Source organism: Lonchura striata, chromosome 10, assembly GCF_046129695.1.
Source record: "Lonchura striata isolate bLonStr1 chromosome 10, bLonStr1.mat, whole genome shotgun sequence".
NCBI classification, from domain to species: domain Eukaryota; kingdom Metazoa; phylum Chordata; class Aves; order Passeriformes; family Estrildidae; genus Lonchura; species Lonchura striata.
In genome coordinates this window covers 14955254-14981621 of record NC_134612.1, presented here as the reverse complement: position 1 = coordinate 14981621, position 26368 = coordinate 14955254, and the positions used below count along the sequence as shown (strand labels likewise).

Below are 26368 nucleotides of genomic sequence, written 5' to 3'. Positions count from 1 at the left end.
TTGGATTGTTGGCTGTGTGGGAATCGGCCTTGAAAGAATCTGCCTTAAAACACAGCAAACCTCTCTTATCTTCAGACAGATTGATGTAACAGTAACAAAAATAGCTGCTTGATACATTTCTTGTCCATATATTGTGGCATTTTCTTCCAGAATTTTGCACATTCTTCTATGTGACTTTGTATGGGGCCTATGGGGCAAACAGAGAGAAAAAGGAATTCTTGAAGAAGTTCTTTTGAATGTTAGACAGATTCTTGTTCTCTAGGATATATAATAAACTGTATAGCAGTGTTGACATTCAAGGCCATATGTAGAAAAAGATTGAAAATATTTTCACCTTGACTCTTTATAAAAAGACTTGGTACTCAAAGTATATAATTTGTACCTTGTTCCAAACACCTTCAGTCATAGCCAGGGATTGATCAGTTTCTCTGGTAATAAATTCATAGCATTTTCAGGCTAGGTATGTTTTTTGTGTCTGGAAAAAGGTAGGGTTCAGGAAGTGTTGCAGTCTTCCTGTGAAAAAATTCCCATTATGAGAAGCTTGTCCATTTGAAAGAGTCTACTGTGTCTCAGGCATTTCTCAACTCCATTATCTATCTTATGCTCATAGCTTTAAGGACATTGCACAAGTCAGATCCAGTTTCATATAACTTGCAGTGATAAGCCATTGTATTTTATAAATATTAATAAAGTCTGTCTGAAAGGTGTGCTCAGAATATTGGCATGTGGTGTGTTATTGAGCTGTATTGGTGACTAGAAGTAAATGGTGCATTGATCTCGCTAAGACACATTTCAATTAATGTACTTATTTCTGCTTGTAATAGAAGCCAGCGGGAAAAAAACTGTTACTCAGAATAGGATAGCTGTCAGTAAGAATTTGTTAAACTGCAGATTATGTTGCACCCCAAGAAGTACGTGAGGGAATTTGGTAACTCCACTAAAATGCACATCATGAAGCAGTGGATTTTTAGAATTATGTGCCTGTGTTGTAAGGAATTTTTCTGACTTTGTTTGTCGTATGAAGAGTTTTAAAATTATTTAAAACTCTTAAGTTTTGAAATTATTGCCCTGGTGCTATGATCATGACTGCATAAATATATCACAAATTGTTTTAATAACTTTCGGCTTTCCAGAGATGAGCTGGTATTGAAAGCTTGACATTTAACCAATTTCAAAATAATCCCTCTGATGTTAGCTGGAGGATTTTTTGTTTACTAGTTGGCTATAAAAATTTGAATGGTGAGTTCTGTAAGGTAACTTGAGTTCCATATAATCTTTAAGCTAATTATTCTGAATTCTTTTCTTGCTATGAAGAGGGCAGAGAAAACCTATAACAGTAATAATTATCGTATGCATGGGAGAGCAAAATAATCTTACTGGAAAGTCATTAGTGAATAGTAAGAATTTTTTGGTTTTGAATTATTCTTGTGCTTTTGAGAAGTAATGTTGAGTCAGAAAGATATATATATATATATTGTTTTCATAATAGGCTTACAGCAGTCACAGAAATGTGGTCATAGGTGTTATGAACATGACACATTATTCACAGAATAAGAACAGAGTGTGGACTCGTAGTGTTTAATCTTAGTCTCTGATTTTCTTGAGGATTAAAAAAACCTGAAACCACAGTAGAACAACTTCACTAGGAATCCTCTGATACACAACACAGAATGTTTTGTGGCACTGTAATTCACTTTCTCTATAGCTGTTTTATGCACAAAAGAACAGGGTAAAACAAGAAGAAATTAGCCAACAGTTGTTTCTTAAATATTTGTTTTGAACATGGTATTAAAGTAATTCTGCTCTGCGGAATGGTTTCATAAAGACAGAATCAGTGAAAAGTGCAGCTCTGCTCTATATTCCCTGTTTTATTTGCTTCAGGTTCATAATTTATGCAGGCAAGGAAGTGAAAAGATGCTATTGGATATTTCTACAGGCAGTGATTGAAACTTGGTTATTTTTGATCTGTGCTTTCTCCACCCAGTAGCTGTTATCATCCACCACCATCCTCATAGCTGTGAATTTGTAACGTTGTACTGTACCTGCTGCCCAGTTTCCCTTAAATATCTGTTGGCAGCTAGGAAGAGAAAGCAAGGTTTTCATCCTGTGCATTCTGAAAAGGAAAAATAAGGAAAACCTTTGCTTGCTGCCTTTTTTTTTTTTTAATTGCTCAAGATTATACTCATTGTAATCACAGGTAGAGAGGGAATGTAAGAGGTAGAAAGCCGTGGAAGAAAAATAGCATCAGCTAGCAAGAATTTTGTTTTCCTGGTTTGTAAACGATGCTGCTGTAATTCTATCTGCATTTTTTTTTTTCCCTGCTCATTCACCACTCAGCAGCTGGTAGGGAATTAAGACTGCCTGGCAACCACCTGCAGAGCTGCAGAGATGAATTACATTTTTGGAAATAACACACTCCTCTATTCTCGCGCCAGTCGAGGCAACGCTGGCTCCAGCCACAGCTCGGTAGGCCCCAAACAGAAGCAGTGGGCAAAGAAAGGCTCAACAGATGAGTTACGGGCTGAGCCTTCCCGGTGGCAGCAGATAGTGGCATTTTTCACTCGGAGACATGGCTTCATTGACTGCATTTCTGTGGCTGCCAGCTCCACCCAGGTAATATGCCACATGTTAAAGTGATTGTGTCTGCATGTTTTCTGGTTACTTGCTAGTCAGAAAGAGCAATTATTTATATATGCATGATTTCGTATAATCTCTTATTTATGGATGGCGTTTTCTGTCTGCTTTCATTTTCATATCTTAAAGAGCTCGGTATGATTTCTAGCATTAAAGCATGAAAATGGAAACACTAAATGAGGTCAGATTTTCATTTATTTTGCAAGTGATGAGCCTCCAGCAATTTTAAATATAAGATACCCTAATGAAACAGTGAAATATTGAAATGTAGGTTGCATTCTGCTGCCTAGCTCTGGAGGGCAATAACATAGTTAAGAAATATCAGTTCCATAGCTCTAGTAAGATGTCAAATCAAATAGACTGCGTATTTAATGGTTAAGGAATTTTACATAAAGAATTAAATAATTTAAAACCTTAACTCTAGCTGACACAACAAATTCAATTCTGTAACAGCTTTCTAGGTTTTTTGGTTACTAATAATACACAGATGAAGGAATGTCTCCCTTACATACAGGGTGCACATTCAGTAGTGCAGTCTGTAAGAAAAACATGACATTTTTCAGCTTCACTGTCCATCTGCTCTATGTGAGGTTTGTGTTAATCATCATTCAAAGTCAGGTAAAAGGAAGCAAGTTAAATTTTAATTGTGTGGCTTTTGAATGACTTCTTAAGGTTGACACTGAGAGAAATTTTAATTTATTGGTATTAGAAAATTAGTATCTCTTTGGAAAATATGACTAAGACCTATGGAATAATACTGAAATGTCAAAATTATTTAAACATGGGAGATTAGGTTTGTTTTGCTACTGTCAAGTGAAATTCATCATTAGTCAAGATCTCTTGACTGATTTAACTTGAAATACTACAAAAACTTATATAAGAAGGAAAAATTTGTTACCCTCAGACACTGTAATTTTATTAGGATAATTTCTATCTGTTAGTAGTACAAGGGTGGTAAATTGGCACTTCCTCTGAAGTCTGTTTATTATTACTTGTTTTGCTTATGGATTTGGAGTAAACAATGAATAGGAGAGCCTAGAGGGGAATTTTGACTTTTTTGTTGCTTCTTGTATATGATGTGGAAGTTGGATCCTATAGTTTCCATAATGGGTCATTATACAACTCCAAGTGATGCATTAGGTAGACCTAATAGCTTTTAAATACATTTTTTAAAAGTAAAAATATATAGTATTAACCTTTTGAATAAATATTATAGTTGCTCTCACTTGTTTAAAACTTGAAGAAATAATATTGGAATGCGTGAATTGGACTGACTAGGCAGGCCTAGAAATCTGCTTATAAATAAAGTATGGAATGCCCTCTGCTTTGAGTGAGGGTTGGACCAGGTAAAGTTCCCGAGATCCCTTCAATCCAAAGTCATGATTCTGTGGATATAACAGTGTTTGTTCTATTTTTCTGCTATGGAAAAGATTGCTTACCTCTGGGAAAGCCTGCCAGATTTTTTCATAGCTGTGACAGTTCTTAATTAAAAATAACTGCTTGTTCATGGCCAGAAGGAGGGGAAAAAACATAAAATATTTTTTAGTGGTTGGTAAAAAAACCTTAATGAGCATATTTAGAAGTCATGCACTGAAAACGTAAGAGCTTGTTGAAGCCACTTCCTCTGGAAGGGTGCTGTACTATGCTCACACCTTATCCAGCCATTGCAGGTGTTCTTGCCTCAGGACAGAAAAAGGCTTTTGGAGGTTGTTCATTGTGGTGCAATTTTGTTTTTCAGTTCTCTTCAGTTTGTGTTCTGTGTTGTAGCATTCTGAACATTTTTGTTACCTTATATTCGTTCATTTGAGATACACCCCCCTGATTTGAATGTAATCACATTAGCAGAGTCCAAATAAGAATTAGATGTGAAGTACTTCTCTGGCCTGGCCTGTAGAAATTCTACCTGTGATTGTGAGCTTTATCGAGTCATTGTTGTGACATTGTGATTTTTAACAGATACAAAATCATTTGGTGGTTTTTCCAGTAGCTGTCTCCTGTGTCCCCTGTGAATCTGCTACAAAGCCCTCAGTTTTAGCTGTCCCTTCATTTGCTTGGCTTTCTTGGATGGCATAAATTGGTCACACTTGCTTCGTTCCCTCCATCTCCAGTGAAAGGGAAATGACTCCTGGAGATGGGACGTGCCTGTCCTGCTCTGGGACCTGCTTGGGTCACCCTTGCCCCAGCAAGATGGTGAAAGGACTTTGGATTTTGAAGTAGGGTCTTGTATCCTAAAGAAACAAGCTGAAGTTAATGATATGGTAGCACTGCTTTTTGCTGTAGTTATCCCTTGGTTTATGCCCAAAAGAATGCACTCATGCCCAAGTGCATGGTGCCCGGCTACCACACCAGACTTCTTTATGAGTCCCGGAAGCAGATTTAACATTCTCAGGGATTTGATGCCTTTATTGTTTCTTCTTTATCATTCTCTGTGATGTGATGTTAGTCACTCAAGTAGAAGAATTAATGAATTTGATTAGGAGCTGAGATATCAATTTTTGTCATCAGATTTTGAAATTTCTTTAATAAAGGCCAAATCTATGGTATAAAATGGAAGGTAACAGTAAAACCAAGCATATAACAAATTTATACTGTCGCAAGGGTGAATAACTGTGCCATGAGCTTGGTAAATATACCATTATGCAAATGACAAATACTGGTAATTTGAAGTGCTGTCCGAAGAAGAGATATGCATCAGTGTGTCAAGGATGATACCTGTATCAAGATCACTGCTTTTCTCTGAAGTCTTTCCAGAGCTCAGAGAAGCCCCTGTTCTTGCCAGTCAGTCCAGCTGTCATGTTTTAGAAAGCATTTTAACAGTTGGTATTTGGCCCGTGGTGTGCTACAAATGCACAAACTGCTTTGTCTGAATTCCACATGTCATTAAACTGGTTCTAACAGCAATCGCTGAGGCTTTTCTTAGCATATAACTGAGCATGCACTTGCAGCATGTGATACTGAATTATTGTTTAGCTCTTTGAATATCCTGTGCTCATTTTTACTTCTATTTTCTAGGACATATTTTAGGAAAGATGAAAAGGATCAGGACAGAAAAATCATCCTAAATCCACGTAGCCATTTCAAAAACTTAATTTTAAATTTCAGAGCTTATCAACTGCTTTTGTGAGTTGTTTGAGCTCTGTCATTTCTTGACTTAGGGTATCTTCCTTTTAAGTTCTTGATAAAAGTTTTACTGCATCATCAGTCCTAGACTATTGCTCTCAGAGTCATTGGAGTACTGTGGACATAGTTCTGGCATGTACAAAATGCTACATCTAATCACACAACAACATAGAGGTGTTGTAAGGCGTGTTAAGAAGATAATGATTAAAAAAAAAAGATCTCTACCCTAATCCTTCTTTTACTGTACTTCTTGAAAAATTGATTTCTTAGGGAAATATTTATTATCCTTCCTATATATTGAAGTTTTGAAGTATTTATATATTGTTGCTGCTAATATTGTGATGAATGCAGGAGAAAGCAGCTTTAAATAGTACATGTTTGGAATGATTTTCTCTATGGCAACACACCTTCTGAAACTGAAACATGAGTTTTACTGTACTAAGTTTCCTTCCTAATTCTTGATTTTAAGCTATGTAAAATCACACAATTGTAAAAGTATGAGTTTATTTTGCAAATTAGTTCTGACACTGGTTGCATTTTCCGTAAAGTGGCATTGTAGCAGTGATGAAAGCAGTATGAATTTATTCTGTAAGAGGAATGCATTAATATGTATTCTAATCAATAGGCCAAAAAGCAGGAAGTTCTTGGTAGTTTAACCAAAGCATCAAAGGACTTTCTCTGGAAGCTTTGGATCATTTTGTAAACATTTTCTGTGTACAGTAGAGGTGAAAACTTCTCAAGACTGTGAAATTTGCTTGACATTTTAGAGATAGGCAGTTTTAAAATTATAATAGTATCGATAAATGTTCGGAATATCTGGCACAACTCATGTAAAGCCGTGTAGACTTTGTCAGCCTCCTGCTGGTTCCCGGCTGTGGGCAATGGTCTGAAGTCGGGCCTGTGCAGTGTTGGGGCTCTGCTGTTCCCTAAGCCCTGCTGTGACTGCGGGGCTGGCATGTGCAGGTTGTTGCCTCAGCTAATCGCAGCAGTGCTGATAGGAACTGAGGGAGTGGTGATAAGAACTGAACCGGCGCTCCAGCTACCTGCAGGCACTGCTTCCTGCCAGAGGGGTTTATGTTCCACCTTCTCTTTCCTGTTCTCTCCCGGCTCTGTCTCGCTCAGAGTTGGTAACATAATTTCTTCATATTTCTGTTGCATTGTATCTCAAGAAAATTACTTTTTCCAGAATGAGTCAGAAATCTGGTAAACAAAGAAAGAGACACAGAAGTTTTTGTTTTTGGAGTTCTGCTGCTGCTACTACTGGGGCTTTTTGCCTGCACTGTGCTCAGGAATCTGAATCTTCAGGCAAGGCAGACACTGGATCCCCTCTTAATCCGTTGTCTTCAGCTAATTCAGGTGGACTAACAAGGTCTTGCTGTATGAAGCCCAGTGCATGGAAGCCTGTGAAAAAGGTAGGACTCTTTAGGGCTGTTATATAACTTTCCTAATTTATTTTATATTGTGATAGTTACCCTCACAGTTGAGGCTTGTATTGATCAACAAAGGATTTTGAAAGTCAAATACAGGCCAGTCTGTCTTTTCGCCAGCTGTCAGCTTACTGAACAGCTCTAGCATGGCTCCTGGAGTATAGCATTTCTCTTTTGCTGCCAAAGCTGCTGCACATGTTTCAGTTAATACAATTATTTACTAAATTACTGTCTTGACAGAACCACTGAATCTAAAGTGAAAATTGTCTTCTTCCTGTTCTTCTATTTTGGTCCACAATATCAACAGCACTCTCAATTATGATTAAGAATGGACAGGATATTTCCTTTACTTTGAAGACTGTAGCTCAACAGATGCTCCTTAGATGCTTTTAGAAAACATGAGTCTTTTAGAATGAATGATCTGTGCATCCATGTTTGGGAGCTGACATAGTATCCTGTTGTGAAGTTTAAGACTTCTAGCTTAGATCTAGCTCAGAGTCCTGGTAAACGCTGTGTCCACAGCATTTCTGAGATTTATAGTAACTCAAGGAAAGAAATTGTTTTGTTAAACAAGAGAAATTGAAATGTTTATGTGCACGCCTGCTATGCAGTATCTTTTGAGAAGGATTTGGTTCTTTTTCCTAGAACCTCTGCTGGGGCCACTGCTTTTATCTGTATTTCAAATCAAAAAAGGAACTTAAATTTCTCCTACTGTGAATCATTTCCAGTACAGTTAAATTTTGAATTACTTTGATAGATCCACAAAAGATAACAATGCAAGGAAAACATCAACCTCCTCATGTTATATTTCTCATGTGCAATTTAAATGAAGTGCCTCATTCTTGTTTATTGGTATAACCACATAATTCACATTTTGCTTATCATGTAAAGGCTGTGTAGCAGAGGGGTCCCAGTGGATGCATTCCTCCCATGAGGAAGGATGCTTTCTTTAAAGCTGTTTCTAAAATGTCTTTCCAAATCTAATTCAAGTGAAGATTGCATAATTCTGTAGATGATTTCAAGAAAGCTCTACAGGTTTCTCCAGTTAGAATTTAGGAGAAATCCTTCTGACCGGTTGGCACTGTTTCTCCATTTTATTCCTTACAGAATGGATAGGAGCTCTCCTGTTTCACAGCAAAGGCTGATAACCTTGTGCCATCTGTCATGGAAGCTCAGAAAATGTTATACAGAGTCCAAATTTAGTACTGAGACTTGACAACTTGTTAATACCACACCACCTAGCGAATCATCCCTGAATCCTTTTGAGGATCTGCTTTTTCTGGTCTTTCCCAAAATAGCATTAGCAATAGTTAATTCTATACAGGTCAAAATAAATTACATCAATGTTCTCCCTAAAAATAGTTTGTCATTAAAAAAAAAGTAAAAAATATCACCTAATCTTTGATATATTCAGCTGCAATATCTTTTAAACTATACCTTTGTTTACTTGGGATCATCCGTTGACCTCTTGAGTGTTCACCTCTTGCTACTATATGAGTTTTTCCAGGAACTGCTTGGACTCCAAGACAAACTGATAGTGCTTCCTGACTCTCCTGAGCCACAGAAGTTTTCTTGTGCCCCATTAAGATTTGCCAACATTACCTACTGGAAACTGCTGCTACAGTAGGTGCTCAAGTTGTTAAAGTTCTAATCCCCACTTGACCAGCTTGGCCATCTGACCACATGATGGTTCATTCCCTGAGAAACTGTCAAAGATGCCCAAACTGGTGCAGTTCTGATACTTGCCTTTTGAAAGACCTAAGGCTCCCTTCCATGTACTAGGCTTTTGTGGTTGCACACACAAGGTTCAAGGTTCAATATCAAAAGAGCAGACTTGGAAAGACTGAAAGAATCCTCTGAAAGTAGAGCAAGGATTCCCTTCTGTCTATTTTGTACAATTTAAGAAAAAAAACCCTTTGCCACCAACCAAAGCACTTCTGGACTTGTTTTCCAGTTTGGTGTTCCTCAGGGTGTCTCTGTGCTGTTTATTGCTATTCCATGTGACTTGTTGTCAGTATTGAATTTCATCTCGTTGCCTATAACCCACTTGTCTAATACATCAGCCTTGCTCTGCAGCTTGTTTCTGTTGTGCATTTGCTGCCCTTCTCTTTTTGTTGGTGTTTAACTGCACATTAGGATGGAGTTGAGCTGACGTGTTCTCCAGACAGATAACAGACATTTATGACTCATTTTGTCTCTTGTAAGCTGATCTTGGCATTTATGAATTTTCAGTCTATTGCTCTGTTAAAGTGTTTCCTTTGTATATTCTTGTCCCTTGCAAGAGTCTTTTTGGAAATTATTTTTAAGCAATTATTTCCTTAAAATCAGATCACCTTATGCATAGTTTTCATAGAAAAAAAAAAAAAAAAAAGTCAGGAAAAATAGTTAAATAGTTAAGGTATACCAGAACACTGCTAAAATAGAATTGCTTTTTTTTTTCATGTCCTTGTAATCAGCTTAGGTTTTGGGTTGTTTTATAAGTTGCCAACATTTTTTAAGCTGTATGGAAGTTAGTATTATGGTTGTTATTGGAGACTAGTATCTATGCAGCTGTGTCAGTCTTCTAATAGGACTTCAGACATTTTATGGGATGCAGGTATAATATAGGATTTTTCATTGATGATGGAATCTTAATTTTTTCCCCACTACTTCATGTGGTACTTCCTGGAAATTGCTGTAGCGTGGGAGTGTTTTGGATGAGACTGCTGGCTTCTGGTCTTTTATTCTCTTTATAAGTGCTGCCTCACAATGTATGTATTTGCTTATTTAAAATTATTTCTCTAAGACTGATGCCTGCAGAAGTCAGTTGAGGAGCCTGTGCTCCATTGCTCCCAGGTAGTAATGTTTGCCTTTCATAACAAAGTAGGGAGGGGAGTAAAGATTGCATGTGCTTCTGGGATACAGTTCTACTTCAAAGCTAATTTATTTTACTAAGTAAATTGTACTTGTTTTTCTTAGGTAACTAACTGTATCAGAATACCCAGTGTTATGTAGCAGGTGAGAAGGGATCTTTCCCATTGGAGAGAGAAGGAACTCTAGATTCGCTCTGTAGGGTGTAGGATAATCAGTCTGAAATCATGATAAGTGATTGGAGTGTTCAGAAAAGGGTTTTATAACTGTAGATGATATTCAGGAGCACCTGTTTTATCATGAAAACTCAAGAACCTCTGCTTAGTTCATCTGAAGGAAAGTCAGGAGATTATATGGTCGCAGAGTATAAATATGTAGGGCTTGATTTCAGAAACTAGAAAGCTTGGTTATTTAGTAGAAAAAGGCATCTGTATTCCAAATCAGATAGAAAACTTAATTTTAAATATTGGTACTAATATAAGCATTTTGGAAGCTTAGTGGGACATGATGTAGTTGCCAAATCAGGGTAATAAATTAGTATTTCCTATGTAAAAAGTATAATGACAAAGTTTCTACTTGAGAATGTTAAAATACATCACCATCTCTGATCTATCATCTAATATAATGGCTTTAAACTGCTCTTTGAAAGCTGTAATCTGCTGGAAAGCAATTTATATATTTTTTTAAATCCCTCTGTTTTATTGCACTTCCTTGCTACTGCTTTTAATTTCCCTTTTAACTCTGTAATTTAAAAAGATGAATGCAGGGAAAATTCTGTGTACAGAGAGTTCTGTGTACAGAAAAGCTTTTTAGACTTTGAGCACATTGTGCCTCCTTACAGAGCAGCACTTGTAGAGTAGATGCTAAATCAAGTGCTATGCAAAGTGACCATGAAATACTGCTGATGAAGATGGTGATAGTACAGACCTAAAACTATATTCCCAGATAGATGTGGAATGCCAAAGTAGATGCCTATCTCCAAAAAGAAAACTAGCTGGGGCGGTCCCAGCTTTGAGATCAGAGTATTTCCTATTACTCATTTCACTGTATGAAAAATAATAAGATTCAGGTGCCAGTAGAACTTAGATCAATGTGTTAAGAGGCACACATGATCAATAGGAGATGACATTTATTCAGGATTCCTGGCATTTAATATGGCTGTTATGTTATATGTTATGTTGTGTGGACCCTTTTGTTTAAACTGTTTTAGTTCCTAGAACAAAAATTTTGAAGAGGCATCTATGATGCTTTTTTAAAAAGGAGCAAAGCTGTACTTTCTGAGACTGCACCTAAGCAGTCTGACTTCCTTATTTTATGAACTTTGGGATATTCTCTATCATGACAAAGTTATTAACATATATTTTTATGGTAAGTCAGTTTGTTTTTATAATGAGAAAATAAGGACTTCCAGATCATCCAGACATCTTTGAAAACAGAGACCATGTAGATCAAAATATATGTGGGAACATGTGGTCATCAGAATGTTTTTATAATTACAGAACTCTTTGAAAAACATGCTTCTTGCATCAAAGTCTGTTAAAATTAATGGTGCCATGAGATAAAAGGGATATGGTATTAAAAGCAGAGTTAAATGGATTTGCACAGAGCAGGTGACACAAAAATGTTACAGAGAGTGGCTCAGGAAGCCCTTGACTGTCAGGTTCTGAGATGGTTTTCTGGGAAAATTACTGGGCATATGTCTAATTCCTACTTGCCCATCTGTCAGTTTTTACTGCTAGTAAGACTCTTGACCAGTTGAGCCTTTGCTGTCATCCAGTATAGCAACTTTTACTGGTTGTGTGGAGCTATCAGAATAATTTATCTCTCTCTGTAGTTCACTGTGCTATTTGATGTTTTTGAATAAATTACACTAAGGAATAAAAAGAATGAGAATAAATGTCTAGAGGATGTTTGGAAGCCTCGCAAGAGTGCAAGCTAAATGCAGGGAATAGGATCTCAGTTTCTGGCCTTTAAGTGTCACTCAGCAATCATAATCACCTGACCAGAAATCTCCAAGTCTCATAAGGAAATGCAATCTGATAGATTCATCCCCTGAGTGATGCGTCAGTCGTGAGATGATCAGAGTGGCAGGAATTAATCTTGAAATGTATCTGGAAAGTAATAATGGTTAAATTAATAATCTCAGAGAGTGTGATTAATGATACAAGTAACAGGTGAATTCACAGCTGCTGCCCTAAGGCAGTTCTGAATTAGAAATAGTATTTTTTTTGTCTTTTTTTTTTTTTTTTTTTTTTTTTTTTTTTTTTTTTGCTATACCATCTCCTAAGTACAGTAGATACAATGCTGCCCATCTTGGAACCACAGATGGTTCATCTTGTGTTCTGGTGCACTTGGAAAATGGCAGCAGTGCTGGCAGGTTGAGTTTTGTTTTGTCTGGTGTTAATTTTTATACCATACATTACTGTTGTCACTTAAATTAAAGTAATGCAGGACTTGAAAAACTTAATTGACAATTGCTAGTTTGGCTTTGAGCTTCAGAAACCAGCAGAAAAAGTTACATTTTGTTTTCTAATTCTTGAAATTTAAAGCAAGTAGCTATATATTTATAGCATGACCACTTAATTTGTTTTTGCCTATCAGTTAGTTCACTTTTTTCTTTCATAGTTTTCAGTGTTAATTTTTCTTCTGTTTCAGCCTATTTCTTCACCTGCTCATTTTTACCTTTGTTGCAGTGTTCAATTTTTATCAACTTTTGTCCTTCAACTTCAGCAGCCATAATCAGATGAAGTAGAATGTACTGTAAAATACAATTTTCTACTTGCTTTTTTGCTCATTGGAAAAGAAAAACCGCAGAAGAAAACTATTGGCATGTCTGTGAAGTTGGTGCCCTGGTTTCAGCAGCAGCCAGAGCAGAGGGTTGGAGAAGAGTATAAACCCAGGCCAAAGAGCTGTGGTATTTCCTCTGAAGGCTCTCAGAGATTGCTGCCTATTCCAGTACAGGGATTCCAAGAGCTGGAGACAACTTGTGTGCTTAATAATGCTGAATGCATGAGTTTTCATGAACTTGGACAGCCTTCTTTTTGTGGCAAGGATTCAACAGTCAAAGAACAGCTTCTGCTTGTTTGTAGCCTAATGAAGGGAGAGGATAGTTAGGGTTATAGGACCTGTTCTTCTGCATTTTGTTCAAAATTTTTTTAAATGCAAGACAGTGTTGGAAAGAGAATTCAGTGTATTTTTTAAGGAAATAGCCTGCCCTTGTATTGAAGAGTCAGATTTGTCTTTTCTGTTCTGTTGTTGCTTCCGTGTTATTTTAGTTCCTTACTCCATAAAGGCAGACAGGGACTAGGCCAGGTTAGAGCATCTTGGCAAGGAGCAGCTTGGGCAGTGGCCTGCAAGTGGAAACTTTGGAGCATCACTTATCAAAATCAGCCTGAACCTCAGAGCTGCGCTCATGGAGTTCTCAATGAGAGCATGAGAACCAATGTTCTAACGCCAGTTAGACCCAATGGCCTCACCAATGTTATAACAGTGTGGCTAAAGGTTGGTATCTTCTTGTTCTGAGGATATAGGAAAGTAAGTGCTTTTTTCAGTAATTGTGGTGGGAGGTAAATAAATGCAGGCCATAACCGCACTTCCTTTTTTCCTTTAAACTATTGAAAGTTTTAATTGATGTCTCTTAACTTCTCAATGTTTAAGAACTTGAAACATTAATAGAAATGTGCTGTGTTGTTGGTGTAAGAGATTATAAAAAAGCAAATTGCAGAGTTTTCCTGCAATAGTTGGGACTATTGAGGGTCTGAGTAATACTGTTTTGCTTTTTCTGAATCATAAATTCAGAAGTCAAACCCCTTGTCTTAGTCCTTTCTACAGACTCTTTTTGTAATGGAGAATTTGAAATTTCAACCATATTATAGATCAGGTACTTTAATTACCTTAACTAAATGGAAATAGGCAGAAATTATCATGTAAGTTAGTATCCTGTCACAATTAGTCCAAGACTTAATGGGAAGTGAAGTCATAACTCGAGAAACACTTGCATTGTTTCCTATATTTTATGAGAGTTTGAGAAACTTAATCTGCTACTTTTCATATTTATTGTTACCCACTTTTTTCAGGTCAATATAGTTAATATTCTTTTTATTCAGACTAAATAAGTCAAGGAAGTGCCAAGCAAAATGGATGCTTTGGTCAGTTTGATATGAACACAAAATGCTGGGTTTGCCATCCCAGCTTGCAGGGTCTCCATGGTGTAAGAATGAATGGAATCAGCTGAGGAATGGAGCTGGCAGTTGTGGGTAGCAATAAGAAGCCATCAGATCTCTAATGTGAAAGTAGCAGTGCAGGTTTGTGAAGAATTCAGCATGTGTCAAGATAAAATGCTGCTGCCACTGATATGTGCAAAGCCTTTTGTAAATGGAGTGGCTTTACTATAAAGCCAGTTTAAGTGTAAATCAAGTAATTAGTTTTCCTTTATTTCTTGACTTTTATGTCCTGAAAGCTAATGGATTTCATTTACTGGGTTGTTATAGGTGACTTTCCTGGTATGGTTTTCTGTTTGCTGTTCACGTGAGATAAATGATGTTCTGCTCATGCTCAGTGTTCTAGGGCAAATTTATCTATTTTATAAAAATATTTTTAGGTAATAGATTGTTCATAGATTAATACAGTTTTCAATAAAATAGTAAATACTTCGCTTAAAAGGGGAAACTAGCTCTGATTCACTGACTTACTTCAGATCACATCACCACTCCAGTCCTTCAAGTACTTCTAGGGCAGTGGGGTGCTATAAGTAAGTGGACCTGAATGTTTCTTATCCTAATTGTACTTTAGATAAGATGATATTCATGTGCAAAGTTTTCATATGTTATGAATAACGGTTCTTGAAGATTTCCTTAATTTAAAAAAAATCTAATTAATCAAGTTATTTTAACTTTTGGGGAAGAGGAGTGAGATAGTTTTGACAAGTAATTGATGTGTTTCTAGTATTGAGTGTATCACTTTTCAGTATCAGGGCTAGATAGGTATAGGACTTCTTTGATATTTAAATTAACTATAAATAACATAATGGGCATTCTGCCTAGGTTTACTTATTTCCTGAATAATTGAAAAATGATTGCAAATTATGTATTCTGAGAAACATGTAAACAGTACCCAGCCTTTAACATTGTATTTTGATTTAATAATGTTCCTAGGAGGGAACAGTTTATCGCATCTCAGTTTCCTAGCACAGCATATCCTTTCTACTGTGAATATCAAAAACTAAAATATTGACACCTGAGTGCTGCTATTATTTTTCTATAATAAAGTCTTAGAATACATTTTTTCTTTGTCTTGGTTCTTTCTGATGCTAAAACCCTGCTTGGGCTTCTTTGTGGATGCATTAGCATTATAATGAAAGCTATTATTCTTAAGGCTGATGTTATTTAAAAGGAAAAGACCTTTCTAGGCCTTGCTTTAAGTTGCAAATTAAATGCATTAAATTCATTCTCAATTGCACTTATGAATTTAATGAGGAGCCTTGCTCTTCTGCTTTGAGCTTAGAGTGTTGAGTTGCTTGGTGAATACAGATGACTGACCTGCTGCAAAGGGCTCAGTACTGGACTTTTGCTTAGTATTTGGAAAACAAAAGGCACAAGTTAGTTTTATTAAAACTTATATTAACTTGGTGTACATTTTTAATGTTATGGATCTGGAATATGACTAAAATTAAACTCAGTCCCTGAGAGATGTGACAGGACAAATTAATTTGAGCAAAGTCTTTCTGAATACCTCACATAAAAAGGCAAGGTTTCAAGAGTCCAGTTTGTGACCTTAACCAAGAGAGAACAGGTTGGTTGCTGAAACTTTTGTTGTATTGAGACTGTTTGTATTTTCATGAGATCCTTAGCACCTGAAAATTTTACTTGTTGAACAACCATAAGATACTGTGTGGTAGCATTGGTGATAGTTCATGGGTCAAATTTCTGCCTTGTGGTGGTTCATTTGTCTCATAGTTCTGTAGCAAAACTCTAGTTTTGCTACAGTCTATCTCAGCAAGTAGAGTCTGTCACTGCTGCTTTACTTTGGCTTGGGTGGTAACTATGGTGCACATTGTTCCTCACTAGGCTGTTTTTGTAGATAAATATTGCAGTGAAGAATTGAAAGAGTAAATACACACTGTGTTTGTCTTCAAATCAGATCAGGTCATCCTCACCATCTGTGATTTTACTGATATTTTGCTGTCTTTGTTTTCCCCCTTCAAAGCTATTTATTTATATTTTAAGTTCAGAGTTTTAAGTTCATTTGAGTTCACTGTAAAATGCTGTGGGGTTTGAGGAGGAAACTAGGTTAGAGAATCAATTTGTTGCCTGAGTTAAAAAAAACCCAACAACACAAAATCAAGCAACCAGATAACCCCTACAGTTTAGAATATCTAGCATGCTAATGGTGCATCTTTAAAATAGGCTGTTCACATAGATAAGATTTTCAAGAGCCGTGGTTCACTCTGAAAAAGGTAAGTGCTAAAACATCACAGGCATTCAGACTAGTCCTTTTAATCCACAAGGCCTGGGTCTTTTCCTTTCAGGGATTCAAAAGCCTTTCATATCTTCATTACAGTACTTACCTGAACTGATGTTACAGCTCCAAGGTGACCTTGTCTGTCCTCAAAATCTCATTGTTAAACCATTGTGTACTAACTTACCCCTCCTGACAGGCTTCAGACCCAGCTTCTTTGTTGCTGTGCTTTCTGTCCAAACTCTCTTTGGAGAGACCTGGCTATCATCCAGGTGGAGGTCTAGGGGTTTTATTCCTTTATCCTTGGGACACCATGATAATCAGTCTTTGCTCTACCATGGCAAGGTACAACAAGTGCCCCTGAAAAGGGCAGGAGTCAGTAACACAAATCAGAAACCCAAAGTTATCTTTGCATCAGTGCACAATGTTAGCAAGCCTTAATCCTAACCAGTCATGGGTTGGTGCCATCCTCATTAAGCTTATAATTTCCCTGGTCAGGTAAGAGTGAATTGTTCTTCTGTTAATGGTATTGCATTGTTCGGCAGTTCTGCTTCCCATTCTGTGTATTCAGCATATTTTGCTCTCTAGACTGGTTTAGCATCAATGACAGGACTTCTGCCTGGCCTGAATTAGGGCTTCTGCAGGTCTCAAAATTCAGATATATTCTTCAGTACTTGACTTGAAACATAATTGCTTATGTTCAGATAGTGCTCCATGGTTTTAGGTCTTGTGAGACTTGTTCATTTTGATTTGATTTCTTTGGAGCTCCAAAGTTGGGGGTGTAGGAAAGTACTTGTGTTATGTTTCATTTTCAAATGCTCTTGAAGCTACATTTTGTTTAAAGTAGTGCAGGAATACACTCAGGAAAAACATCCATGTCTTTAAATTTATAGCTTAACAGCACAAGTCACTGACATTGTGGTACTAAGGACCTGCTAGGCCACAGGCTGGCACTGACTCAGGGAGCAATAGGACAGAGATGGTGGATGTATTTAGTGCTAGCTGAGTGTTCAGAGTTAGATCCTCTGGGCAGCACACTTGGATAGCATGGATTGGGAATGAGCATGAGTGGCAGTTGTGCTTTATTCTTGTCACTGTCAGACTCCATGAAACAGTCTATAAATCCCTGAAGGTATTTTGAGATGAGTATTGACTTTTGTGATTTTGAGGAAGATGGATGCAAAGTTCTGAAAATAGCACACTTCACTAGTGACATGTCCTGTGGCATTCTAGGATATAGTTCAGAGAAAAGATACAAAACTACACTGCCAGACCTTAACCTATATATCTCTAGAAAGATTCTATGCCTTTTAAATTCAGCTTTGTCAGTGAGTATTGGATCAAAATTGTTTCTTACCACTTTTAAACTTTTGTGCACTTTGGAAGATATTTTATTTCCTACTTTCAAGAAGAGATGATGAATATGGACTTGTTTTCATCAGTCAAGTCATATTAACAGAAGTTACTGATTTTATAATATCTGCTCGAAGGCAGTGGGAAGAGTGAAGTACAAAATTATTTTTGGATTATTCTTCTGGCTATTAGAATTGCTTTTTGAAGTCATGAAAGTTGGTCATCAAAGATTTAAAAAAGACCTTTGCAGAAGACATGGCTGGTGAAATATTAGTACTATTTTCCCTTTCTATGAGTATTGTTGTTACTCAGCTGTTGAGTGGGCAGTAGAGAATGTGGGAAGAAAATGATTCTTGAAGAAAAACTACTTATAGACGATTGCTGGTACTTTAACAGATTGCTGCAAAGTGTGCACTGTATATTTGATGCAGTAATTTAAAGAATAAAATATTGATGATTCAGCTTTGTGTTAGCAACAAATTGTTCAGAGTTGGTATTTAATATGAAAGCACAACCTGATCCTGAACTCCCTCTGGTTATGAAAAATCACTTAACGCTTGATATTGGAGTAGAGCAACTTATGCTAGTAGTTAAAGCAGTCTGTGGAGAACACTTGCTTTCTACAGTCAGAAGATCTGCCAAACCTGTGCAGCTTCAGTTACGCAACTCTGTTTTCTGGCTTTGGGTTGTGCATGTGTCCCCACTGCTTTGCAATGATGTCTAAATTTTAGCTTTTATATTTTTCAGATTTTGTACTGCATTAGTATGTAACTCTGAACTTTGTATAAAGCGTTAACAAATTCTTCTCACAGTTTAGTTAGACAAAACAATCTCTTTCCAGCCTGAGAACCAAGGACACCTTGCAGCTTCAGGCCCAAAAACAGGGAATTGAGGAGAGCAATCTGGGAGGATGGGACTTCATACCCTGAAGCTGTAATTGGACAATTAATCCCAGTATGGAAATGGACCAAAACTTATAAAAGTGTGAAAACTCTTGGCCTGGTGTCCATGTTGGGTATAGCCTTGGCTGGGCTCTGGTACTGCCCAAGGTGCATCCTTTGAAGGCCTTTAAATAAATCTCTGCTTTATTCCTTTAACACTGTCTAGCCTCTGTCCCAGGTAGCCTATCTAGACATCAGCAAGAGTTTTTTATTCTACCAGTGTGACTCCAAGGCAGACTCTGCCTTACCTCTCATGTGAATATAATTCAGATTGAGAGATCCCCATATCTCTCAAATTAATCAGATTAATCTCTTTTAATAACATTCTTCTTATCTTCTCTTTATTTTATATTTTTTTTCGTTGTGTTTTCATTTAGTATACGTTGTTATATATAAACATTACTACACTTTGATTGTGCTGTAGGCACTTTCTGTACTGGCATACCACTGCAATTTCAATGCAGCCTGAGCTTTTTCACTGGACAGTCTCAAGGCACACTATGCAGCATGGATTAGGTATTTTGCCTGTACCTCTTGTTCCTTGACTGTATTTTGGTGCTTGGACTGTTGCTTTTGGAACTACGATTGCCTTCAAATTTTTGTTTTCTTTTAATTGTTGATGCCTTATTGATATCACCTCAGAGACCAAGGCAGGATGACTACCAGAAAAAAAAAAAATCACGTCATCACACCCTTAGCAGTTTTCTGCTGCATAATGTTCCTTCTTTTGCCACTGAAATCATAAGGTCTGAAAGCACACTGCAGATATGTGAATTCCTTTGCCTCATCTTTTGCATTGTCTTCCCCTTTTCTGCTTGGAGGAGAATATAGGAAGCCATACAGCTGTGTTTGCAAGAATGTGGTATTCAGCATCTCTTCCCCTTGCATTCAATTTTCTTACTTAGTGCTCTTAAAAGCTAATTTATTTTTGTTCTAGTCAACATACAACTTGCTCTATGTTTTTTCAACAAAGTTGATGTGTCCAGGAATAAAATGTTCCTTTTGAATCTGAAACATCATGTGTTTTGGGATTTATTATGTATGCAAGGCAAAAGCCTTATACCCCAAGCCCCTCTTTGGCTTCTTTTCTACATTTTAATGCAATAGACATTAATATTGTCTAATAGTAATTAGACAGTGTCATGCTGGGTACTGATATGGAAGTAAAATGGATAGTATAAATGCATCCTACTAAACCTCAAGCAGTCTTGAATGTCTCTGGAAAATAAGTGGTTTTGGTCTACAAAAGCTGCCATTTAGCAGGCTGTTGGCAAAGAGGATACTGATACAGGGCCTTCAACACAAGTCAGCTCCATCCAAGTAATCCCTGCAGGCTGAAGACTGTGCTTCAGAGCTGCTCAGTATTAATGCATCTGTGGACATTTCTCAAAGGAGAAAGAGTTATCATGTGCTGGTTTTAAACTATTTGCTTCATGCACATTCACAGCATGCTTATCTTCATCTCTGCCTTTGCCCTTCAGTATCAAAACCCACAGGCTCCTGGGCTCTCTGGAACAGAACAACCTGGGTGCACCTGCCCACATGTATTAGGGGGATCCAGTCCTCCAGCTCCTGAATGCTTCACAGGCCAAAGACATCCTTGTGTGCCTGCACAAGTCTGAGAGTATTGGTATGGCCAACACATTTTTGGTTTCCTGTCACTGGCCAGGAACATTTCTGTCTCTGTGTTATAAATATTGCATTAATGAAGCATTCGGCAGCTCTTGATTACATCCCTTCTGGATAGAAGATGAGACATGGCAGCTCTTGGTGATTAGAGAAGCATCTGTCAGTACCTATTTATCTCTTAATATTCATGCTTTGAATAACTGGAAATGTTTGTACTTAGGTCTGTATGTCTGTTCCTTTATTCTGCATGTAAAAATTCTGCTGACTTATTTAAATATTCACATTTGCTGTAGAAAGGTGTAATGTGAGATGGAGAATAACCATATTTTAATTCTGTGAACTGATGAAAACTCTCCATGTTACCGAAATACAGTACAGCTGACCTAATCAAGTTGTTTCCTGTGAGCTGGTGTCCTTCATTCTCACCATACCCAGCACCAGAAATTCAGATCCACAGCATATTCCTAGAACAGATGCACTGGGCAAGAGGCAGGTGGTGCACACTGTGCAGATGCTGGTTTTGTGTGCCTGCTGAGAAGACTCTGTGGCCACTGATTTGACTCCACTTCTTTCCTCTGCAAGGCTGGGAATATTGGTGCATTTAGCTGTCAATTTTCATACAGACGCAGGGAAATTACCTTTGACCCTCCCCTTTTTCTAAAATGTAAAATAGACTGCTAAAGTTAAATATTCAACAATGTGATTAAATCAAACTGTTTCCTCCTCTTGTACTTTTTTGGGGGAATGGGGGAAGGATTAATTTTGGAGTTTTTTTTGTTTTGAATATCGGAATAAAAATGTAATAGATCCTTTAATGCTAAGGATGCAGAGATCATGAATCCTTAGCATTAAAAACTAAACAAATAATAAAAAATGAATTTAAGTATCATTTAAATGTTCATTTCAATATCTTAAATTAAAAAAAATTAAACAGTATGTGCCTGAAAGTTGTGATTTCACAGTGCTGCTGCATTTCAGGGAAATACCACTCTTAAAATTATTAACACAAAGTAATTTTTCTTATTATGGTATTAAAAATAATATTTGACATTTTATTGTTGAAATCTTGTACAATGTATCTACCTTTTCACAATTTATATACTTTCCATCATAAACGTCTTGTAAATTCATTAATTTTCTGCCCCCATGAAGCATTCAGAACAGCAGAAGGATTAAAAAAATTTCTAGATGTAAGCCTTCGAGAACTTTTGAGGTGGTAAAATGGAGAAGCATTTGTAGGTGCTTATGGGAGAAATAGCCTTTTGTAGCTTCTTTATAATAGTCAGATGACTTTTGCCCTCTATTCAATAATTTGTGCATTGCATTGATTATTTGTGCCCAGCAAATTGACTGTTGTGTGGTGGTTCAATGGTGCTCTTTAAATAGAGTGAGGGAGCACACAACATGCAGACCTAGCTAATGCAGAGCAATGTAGGGTTTCTTCCTATGACCATCATCTAGAAAACATATTTTTAACTTCCTCAGGAAGAAATATTTTCATTTATTTTCCCTCTATATTTTGGCTGGGGGTTTCATGGTTTTGGTTTTTTTTTTTCCATTTGGGGTTGTTTTTTGGGGTTTTTTTGGTTGGTTGTTTTTTTTTTCGCCCCCCCCCAAAAGGACTCTTAGTGTTGTGACTTTGATGAGTACTCATGGTGGTGAGATGGGAACGCTCAAACGCTCTGATGTAATGAGGAGCCCGAGAATGGAAACACACGAAGCTGCTCACCTGCAGCCAAAGCAGCTGCTGCGGCACCCGCAGTGGGCACCGAGCGCTCGGGCACCGTTCAGTTCCTGCACGCTGCCAGCGTCTGCCAAACACAGAGGGAAATTTGTAAACCTACGGGACAGTGTGAAAAAGAGCCCTACAAAAAGCACAGCGAAAGTAAAAGCTGCCAGTGGTTGGGTGTCTGATGGCTCGTGCTCTAATTGCTCTTTAGGAAAGGTAGGTGTTGCACTGCGTGTTTGGAGATGTGCATTTTTGTACAAAGCATTGTTTTCTTTCTGTAGTTTTATTAATGCTTTTTTAATGACTTTCTTACTAACTTTTCTTTTGTATTTTATTGCTAGAAATCAAAGTAGCAATTATAGAAATCAGATGGGCTAAGGAATAGTTGTTCTCATGTTTTCTTTCCAGTGAAGATTGCTGTACTTTATGCAATATAGGAGTTTACAATAATTTCTTGAAAGCAAGGAAAGTTTAGTTTGCTTGATATTTGCTCTCCGAAGTGTATCTTTTTGTTGTTTACTAAGAACAGTGTTACAGAATTTGCTGGCTTAGTTGGTCTCCTTGAGGATGTGTATGGTGCTCTGATTTACCTATGTATTAGCTGGTATTTCCTCACTGAAGGACTTACTGCATGTGGGTTAAACACAAGAAAATGTATGTGTTCTGGCTTTTCTTAACATCTGGATGTAATGTTAGATTTGGAGGCACTCAGTTGATCACTTAAAGGTATTGTTATCTTAGCTTTTGTAAACATGTCACTTAAATGATTTTTTTAAACATCAATTTTAAAGTCCATAATTATACTTTGATAAATATAAAGTAATTTTTAATACTGTTGTAGAGTATTAATAATATTTAATACTGTTGTAGAATATTGTTACATAATGACTTTTCACTGTAGGTGTTAGCATATTTATTTAGGCTTGCATATGTGTTCAAGTAAGTTATATTTCAAGTCATGCATTCCTACATATAATAATGTATCATAATTGTATACTGTAATTCATATGTATTCAAAAGATGGTTTTTAATTGGCCTGCTACTTTCCTTCTATTTTATATTGGTTTGATTCTGTTTGAACCAGAATCATTAAATGCTTTAGTCAGACGTCTTTATTGAAAGTTATTTTGAGAATAAGATTTTATTTGTCAGAATACTTCAGTGTATATTTGGAGAATTCCTAAAATTACAAATGTTTCTTAAAAATTCCTGGACAGCAGCATGTTGAGATGACATCCTGGGATTTTATTCAGGTGCTGTCACAGGCACCTGTATTGTATAGTCATTTGCAGACTTACTGTGTGTCTTAATAAAATGAAATCATTGCTCTTCTACTATAAGGAAGTTCTAGATCCTCTTTATCTAATGATTGAAAATCTTTTAATTTCTTGCATTGTCCTTCATTTTGATTGCCACAGTGCCTGCATCAGTTCAATGTATTCCATGAAACCTTCCAGTGAAGACAGTCTTGTCTTCATTTCGATTTGCACATGCTTTGAAAGTGTTGCCAGTGTTGTTGCCTCTTGCCTCATCCACATGGTACTGGAGGAGGCTCTACAGGAAAACTGCCAGGATGCTTGAAGGAGCAGGGAACTTTTAAGGTTTAGTAGATCCTAAACCAGTAGCACAAAGGGAAAATACAATGACATTATGAATAATTTATGAGACTGGGCCCTGGAAGAATTAAAGGACCATGAACAAAGTCAGTTTTAAAATAATAAGGGCAAAATGTGGAAGTGGTTGCGGGAGGGTTTTTGAAGCACTTGGGGATGAGAAATCCATAGAGAGGAATTAGGAATTGGGGAAAGAAAGGAAGCAGGAAAATAAAACTGACATTTGGTGCAAAGAGAGGGGTGGAGGTTGTTCGGCTCATAAGGAAATCCATTACAAAATGTTTTTTTTTTTGCCAGGTGGAAGGTTAGGGAAGTGAATGGTCAGGATCTCAGAACAATTCAATTCTGTTTGAACCTTCTCTTACTGCAGGAGTGTAACTGTAAAGCTAATGCTTATCTGTTCTGCCTTAGTGTTGTGTTGTATTTTGGTATGCAGTATATCTGAAATTTTGGTTAATAGGATTTTTAGTGTGTACCTACATAGAAAGCCACTTACTTTGGAACAAGGCAGACTTAAAGGGGGGACTCATTTTTTGCATGGGTTGGGCCAAGTGGTTGCTTGAGCTGTTTACTTTGATCTGTCATCTAAAGCCTATGTTGTCATTTCAGTACTACAGGTTTATTGCAGTGAGCATTTCCTGCAGCCTTTGCAAAAGGCATATTAAGATTTTTCCAGACCAATTTAGATTCTACCCTACCTTCCTCTTTTTAAGCACTTGAAATACTCTGCTTTAGTCCGTAGCTGTAAGAATGCTTTAGTGATATTAGGATTAACTGTTGATATAACAAATACATTTTTTTCTTGCATCTTTCAGTAATTGCAATGTTTTTCACCAGCTTTCATTTTGGGAGGATTGACTTTGAGCTGAAAAAACCCTGTAGAAATACCATATGTACATTTAATATGTGTTGCTGTTCTTGGACTCTTAATGCAAATAGCATTATTTGCTATCACTGTTTAATTTGGTGGCTGCTGTTGATGTATGCTGCTTTGTATTTTAAGATATCTCAAACTTTTAAAATGTTTAATACACTCTTATGTTCTGAGGTTTTTGTTCACTTTCAGGATTTAGTATTTTCTTCTGTCATTATGCTTCATTATTTTTAAAGATAACAAGAATGTCTTGGAACATCTAAATTACAAGAGCTTTGATCTGCTGTTCAGCTTGTAATGTTGATGATGGTTGCCAGCAGTTTGTGTTGCTGACAGCTTGTTGACAGCCAGTGTGTGAACATCTCAAAGATATTTGAGTCAATGTTTTGCTCAAAATGCTGTTTGAGATCTTATTCCTGTGCAGCTTAAGTGCCAGTAGGTTTCCTGGTTATTAATTTATTGAAGATTCCTAAGACCAAAATTGTCCTAGTCTGCAGATGCTTGGTAAACCTGTGTGAAGATCTATGAGAGATAAATAGAATTTATTTTAGCACATTCCACCCATTTGACTAATAGGTTTTCTTTGATTTTTGCTAAGTTTAGAAACCATAAGATACTTCTGATTTCTCCTCTTTATCAGAGAGGAATATTCGCTTTTTTGAGTGCTATTAATTTCAGCCCATTTCCCTGCTTTTGCACTCTGTTGTATCTTGGTGAAGGGATTCTGTTGTGAAACCAGCTCACAAAAAGCTTGAGTCTGTTCACTGACGTGAGCAGGTTTTTTGTTGGACCCAGAAGTGTCAGTGCTGCAAGGGGAGTGCCCACCTGGGCATGTCCAGCTGCCCTGGGCTCCTCGCCAGTGCTGGGGATGTGCTGCCATGAGCAGTGTGGGCCACAGGGACTGTCTGCATTGTAGTTACTCTCCAAATCCATGTGAACTGTGCTAGTTCATAGTTGTTTATGCTGTTACATTTGAGTCTTGTTTGTTTTAAACTGTTTTTTTCTAGCTTTCCTTATTTTTGACATTTTGTTGGTGATTTTTAGCCCACAGAAGCTGTTCCTTCCTCTTCTCCCATTGTCCCTGTGATCCCTGTCCCACCAGTCCCTGCTGAGACCATCCCATCCACCATACCACAGGTTTTTATTCTGTTTTGTTTTGTTTTATTAAACTTGTTCAACTTTTATTTCTTTAATTTGTTTATTTGCTTTGTTGAAATATGGCTTTTGCTAGTCCATACTCAGTTTTGAGGTGAACTGTTAAATACACTAGAATTTCACCCTAAATCTTGTACAGCTTTTAGTACATTAAAATATTTATATTTGCATATAAGTGACTAGTAAGTTGTGAAAAAACTAAAGAAAACATAACCAAAAGAATTCAAAGAACCAATAGGATATTTTGTGTTCACATAATAACTTTAGAACCATTTCACCTGTACTAAAGTGTTATTGCTTGATTTATTTATAAAGTAAATGTCTTCTCATCTCCTATAAATACTTCATACATGTTTTTCTTTGGTTGCACTTGCATGGTGTGTCTCATATTCCCTACCCATTTATTGGTATTACTGTTTGGGGGGACATTTAGAATACAAAGATCTTTTGATCTGTCCCTTCCTAACATATTTGGCTCATAAAATGTTTCCCTTCTGAACCTTCATCCTTTAGGTCCCATAATGTCCACATAACCTCCAAAGGAAAAACCAAACCCTCTCAAGACAAGTGAAGGCAGTAACATGAGT

The 26368-nt window shown here is 37.0% G+C and overlaps 1 protein-coding gene across 19 annotated transcripts in view; it reads left to right on the top strand.

Annotated features, from left to right (window-relative positions):
* Positions 1-26368, top strand: part of DLG1 (discs large MAGUK scaffold protein 1) — a 141859-nt gene that overhangs the window by 62119 nt on the left and 53372 nt on the right. For 9 of the 19 annotated variants that reach the window (XM_021536892.2, XM_021536889.2, XM_021536888.2 and 6 more), the window contains one exon: positions 25671-25763. The exons of 5 other annotated variants lie outside the window; for them this stretch is intronic. In XM_021536892.2, coding sequence (XP_021392567.2) covers positions 25671-25763 — 93 coding nt within the window. Of the gene's footprint in view, positions 1-1565; positions 2614-25670; positions 25764-26368 lie in introns of those variants that run through there. 5 more of the 19 variants (XM_021536902.3, XM_021536899.3, XM_021536901.3 and 2 more) reach the window with 4 other exon arrangements.